The following is a 3,916-nucleotide window of genomic DNA, read 5'->3' as shown; positions in this document are numbered from 1 at the left end:
GTGACTGCAGGTATCGCAGCCGGGGATGCGCAGGAAGAGACCGGAGCGGTCCCGGGATGCGGAGCGACGCTAACCCGCTCCGGGGCTGCATCGACACCGCGGGACCCGCCTGCACCGCGGGCAGCGAGCGGCAGGTGCCGGCGCGGGGCCGGGGGCGGCAAAGCGGGGCCGAGGGAGAAGCGGCGGGAGCGGTAAAGCGGGGCCGATCTGGCGCTGCCACAGGTGGGGAAGGCGGCGGCGAGCTCGGCTGCAGCCGGCAAAATAAACAAGGGGGGAAGCGGGCTGCGAGCAGCCCTGAAAGCGAAGGAGCGCGGTAAAGAGAAAGAAAAGAATATTAAATGGCGAGAGAATGAGAAAATAACCCCGGCAAAGGGAGAGGAGGGGAGAGGCCGCCCGCTCCGGCGTGGGTGGGGTCGCCCCGAATGGAGTACATTATGCAGTTCATTTAGTTAACAAGGGAAATAATGAGGGAGCGTGCGGCGTGAATGCCAAGAGAAGCGGCACAGAAAGCCCATTGAGAGCCCGGCGCCGCCACCATCACATGGCGGGGCCGCTATTTAAGGCGGGCGGGCGGGCGCCGTTCAGCACCACTCGCGCTGGCCAGCGGCGCGGGGCGCTGCGCGGGCGCTGCGCGGGGCGATGCCGCGCTCCTTCCTCGTGGACTCGCTGGTGCTGCGCGAGGCGGGCGACAAGAAGGGCGAGGGCAGCCCGCCGCCGCCGCCGCTCTTCCCGTACGCCGTGCACCCGTCGCACCCGCTGCCCGCGCTGCCCGCCGCCGCCTGCACGGCGCGCAAGGCCGGGCTGCTCTGCGTCTGCCCGCTCTGTGTCACCGCCTCGCAGCTGCACCCGCCGCCGCCCGCCATCCCCCTGCTCAAGGCCTCCTTCCCGCCGTTCGGCTCGCAGTACTGCCCCTCGCCCCTGGCCCGGCAGCAGCACCCTGTCTCGGCCGTCGGCGTGGGGCACGCACCGGCGCTCTACCAGGGCGCCTACCCGCTGCCCGACCCCCGGCAGTTCCACTGCATCTCCGTGGGTAAGCCCGGACACACGTGGGGTGCGGGGGCCTTGGAGACCCGAGGGAGGGATTAGAGGGGCCCCTGCAGGGCGCTTTGGCAGGTGGGTCCCTGCGCCCCGCAACATCGACGGGACGTCCTGGCTCCTCTCCCCGCTGGGACTGTCACGGCGCCCTCGGGTAGGGGACAGCCCTGGCGCAGGCCGGGGGAGGCTGGGCGGGATGCAGCCACCGAGGAGCCGGGCGGGGGTGCCGGGTGGGGGTCCCGAGCGGGCCGGGGCCGGTGCTGAGCGCCGCTCCGCTCCGCAGACAGCACGTCCAGCCAGCTGCCGAGCAGCAAGCGGATGCGCACCGCCTTCACGAGCACGCAGCTCCTGGAGCTGGAGAGGGAGTTCGCCTCCAACATGTACCTCTCCCGGCTGCGGCGAATCGAGATCGCCACCTACCTGAACCTCTCCGAGAAGCAGGTGAAGATCTGGTTCCAGAACCGCCGCGTCAAGCACAAGAAGGAAGGCAAAAGCAGCTCGCACCGAGGTGGGGGCCCTGGCCACAGTTGCAAATGCTCGTCCCTTTCCAGCACAAAGTGCTCGGAGGACGACGAGGACTTGCGCATGTCCCCATCCTCCTCCGGGAAGGACGACAGAGGCCTCGCAGTCAGCCCCTAGCCCCTGCCCGCCGGACACCGGCTCCGCGGGGACTGTGCAAGAGCAGAACGAGGAGCCTGCTCCAGTGCCGACCTGCACTGCAAGGATTTTATACTCTTTTTCTATAATCTGTGTAATTTAACAAGGACTTTCTCGCCTTTCTAGACCCCCGGCCACGAGGGCAGGTGTCTGTGAGCCCTGTTGTAAATAAACTGCTCCCTAGGGCCCTGGGCACTCAGTAGTGCTCACCGGCTCCCCAGTCTCCCCGCAGGAACAGCCCGTCGCGCCCCGGCCCGGCGCGGAGGACGGCGCGGATGCTGCGCGGGGGCGGACGGCCCGGCGGCTGCTCCGGGGCTCCCTCCGGCAACGCGGAGGAGGGAGAAAGCGGATGGTGGTTATCAGTATTAATGTTTATCAGTATTAATTTCTTTTTTCTTTCTTCTTTTTTTTTTTCTGCCCTGAAAGTTCTTGGTTTGGTTTTGCCCTCGGCAATTTCGGGCGCATGGCTGTGCTTGTATCCTCCTGTCCCTGTTAACCCCCCACTTCCCCGCGGGAGATATTTATTTATTTATTTATGTGCAAAGAGAATGGCGATGATAATGATGATGATAATAAAGCCTCGTTGGTGGTTTATTTGCTCCCTTCACGTCGAAAAAAAAAACACCTTTTGGTGTCCAGCTGCGTGAGCCGTGCGCGGGCAGCAACGCTGGGCGTCCCCCCCGAAGCAGCGTCTCTGCCCGCCTCGTCGGGCGCCTCTGTGTCGCAGCCGGTCCCTTGGGTCCGGTTGGGTCCCCTTGGAAGGCGCGAGGTGCGGGGTTCCCTGCCCGGCGCCCCGCAGACTCGCCGCAACCCCGGTCGCCGCCTGCTGCAAAACGCCAGCTCCGGCTCCATCCTCGCTCTGCGCCTCCCCTTCCCGTCTCCCCTTTCCTAAATCTGCGGGACAGAAAGGCAAAATCTATGCACTGCTGTGTATATGGCTATGGGTGAGCTACAGGTGAACACAGACCCCGGGGCGCCTGGTGCTCTCGGCACCCGCGGCGCTCGGGCTCGGCCATGCCCTGCTCTGCCCGGGCTTTGCTGTCACTGTCCCCGTCTGCCCCTCCGTGGGACCGGCTTTTCCATCCTCAGGGGTCTGAACCTCCGCAGACCTCGGGAAGAGGGAGCGGAGAGCTTGGACTTCTCTGAACCTCCCCAAAGTCCCCGCTGAAAGGGGACAAGGATAGAGAAGGGACCAGGCTGGTTGAGGCAGAGCTCTGCTGCTGGAGACGTCGCTGCTGCCGCATGGCCTCAAGCCCCATCCATAAAATATGCGCTTGTCACTGGGCTCCCGGCAGCTCCCCGCAGCTCCCTGCATGATGGCAGAGCTGGGACATCCGTGCGCTCTGGTGGCTCCACGCCACACGCAAGCAGTGAGCACAGCCCTGCAGACTGCAGGGAACTGCACACCTCCTGGGCCAGCCGGGTGGGTGAGAGGGATGGGGACCCTGGGGACAAGGACTGAGAGGGTGCTGGGCCCTGATCTGGGCAGTGCAGGGCACACACAGGACAGCGCCTGGGTCCTCACATCTGGAGAGAGTCACAGAACCTCTGTCCTGCTGTGACTACCCCGGCATGTGTTCCCCTCCTGCTGGTGGGTCCAAAGGATGCTGAGGGCTTGGTGGCACTGGATGAACGCCGTGGTACCAAGTTTGTGGCATGTGGGTAAAATGCTTGAGCCTTTCCTTTCCTACAGGGACCCTGCCTTATCCTGCTGGCTCCCTGCCTGCCTCAGCCTCCGGCTTCTCCTTCCTGCTGTTTCACATCACTGCATTGACACAAGATGTCTGTGCAGACACATGGTGGCCAGAGGGATGGTGTTTCCATCTCCCAAAGTTGTTTTTACACATTCAGTGGGCCGAGAGAAGAAATTTCTTGAGGGAGCAGGGACAAGAGCCTGAGCTTGCTGCAGCCAGCCAGACTCCCACTGTGCTTGGCCCTGCATCACTCCATGGGGACCTTTCCCCTGCATCCCAGAATGGAGCTCTCTGTGGACCCCTCAGCTAATTGGCTTGGCAGGGCCCTGCAGCCTTTCCTGCCCTGGCCTCCCCTTCTGCCTCATTTACTAGACTTGTTTTGAGAAGTCATTGCAAAATAGAGACACAGAAACAGCCCAACCTGGCATTAGGAAGGGCCTGGCATCCTCTTAAAAAGGGGGGTGGCATCGAAGCCAACAAGTGCCCACAGGGTGTAATTGCTACTGGTGCCTTTTGTGTGGCACAGATTT

At 63.6% G+C, this 3,916-nt stretch overlaps 1 protein-coding gene across 1 annotated transcript; it reads left to right on the top strand.

The window, feature by feature from the left end:
- Positions 1–639: 639 nt before the first annotated feature.
- Positions 640–1,674, top strand: GSX1 (GS homeobox 1). The gene is made up of 2 exons (XM_088522127.1): positions 640–1,030; positions 1,319–1,674. Exons 1-2 carry the CDS (start codon positions 640–642, stop codon positions 1,672–1,674), a joined length of 747 nt encoding a protein of 248 aa, XP_088378253.1.
- The last annotated feature ends 2,242 nt before the right edge of the window (positions 1,675–3,916 follow it).

Source organism: Tinamus guttatus, unplaced genomic scaffold (genome assembly GCF_059628265.1).
Source record: "Tinamus guttatus ecotype Peru unplaced genomic scaffold, ASM5962826v1 Tinamus_guttatus_pri_ptg000150l, whole genome shotgun sequence".
NCBI classification, from domain to species: domain Eukaryota; kingdom Metazoa; phylum Chordata; class Aves; order Tinamiformes; family Tinamidae; genus Tinamus; species Tinamus guttatus.
Note: the sequence above shows the minus strand (reverse complement) of the source record. Positions and strands in the feature narration are given on the sequence as shown.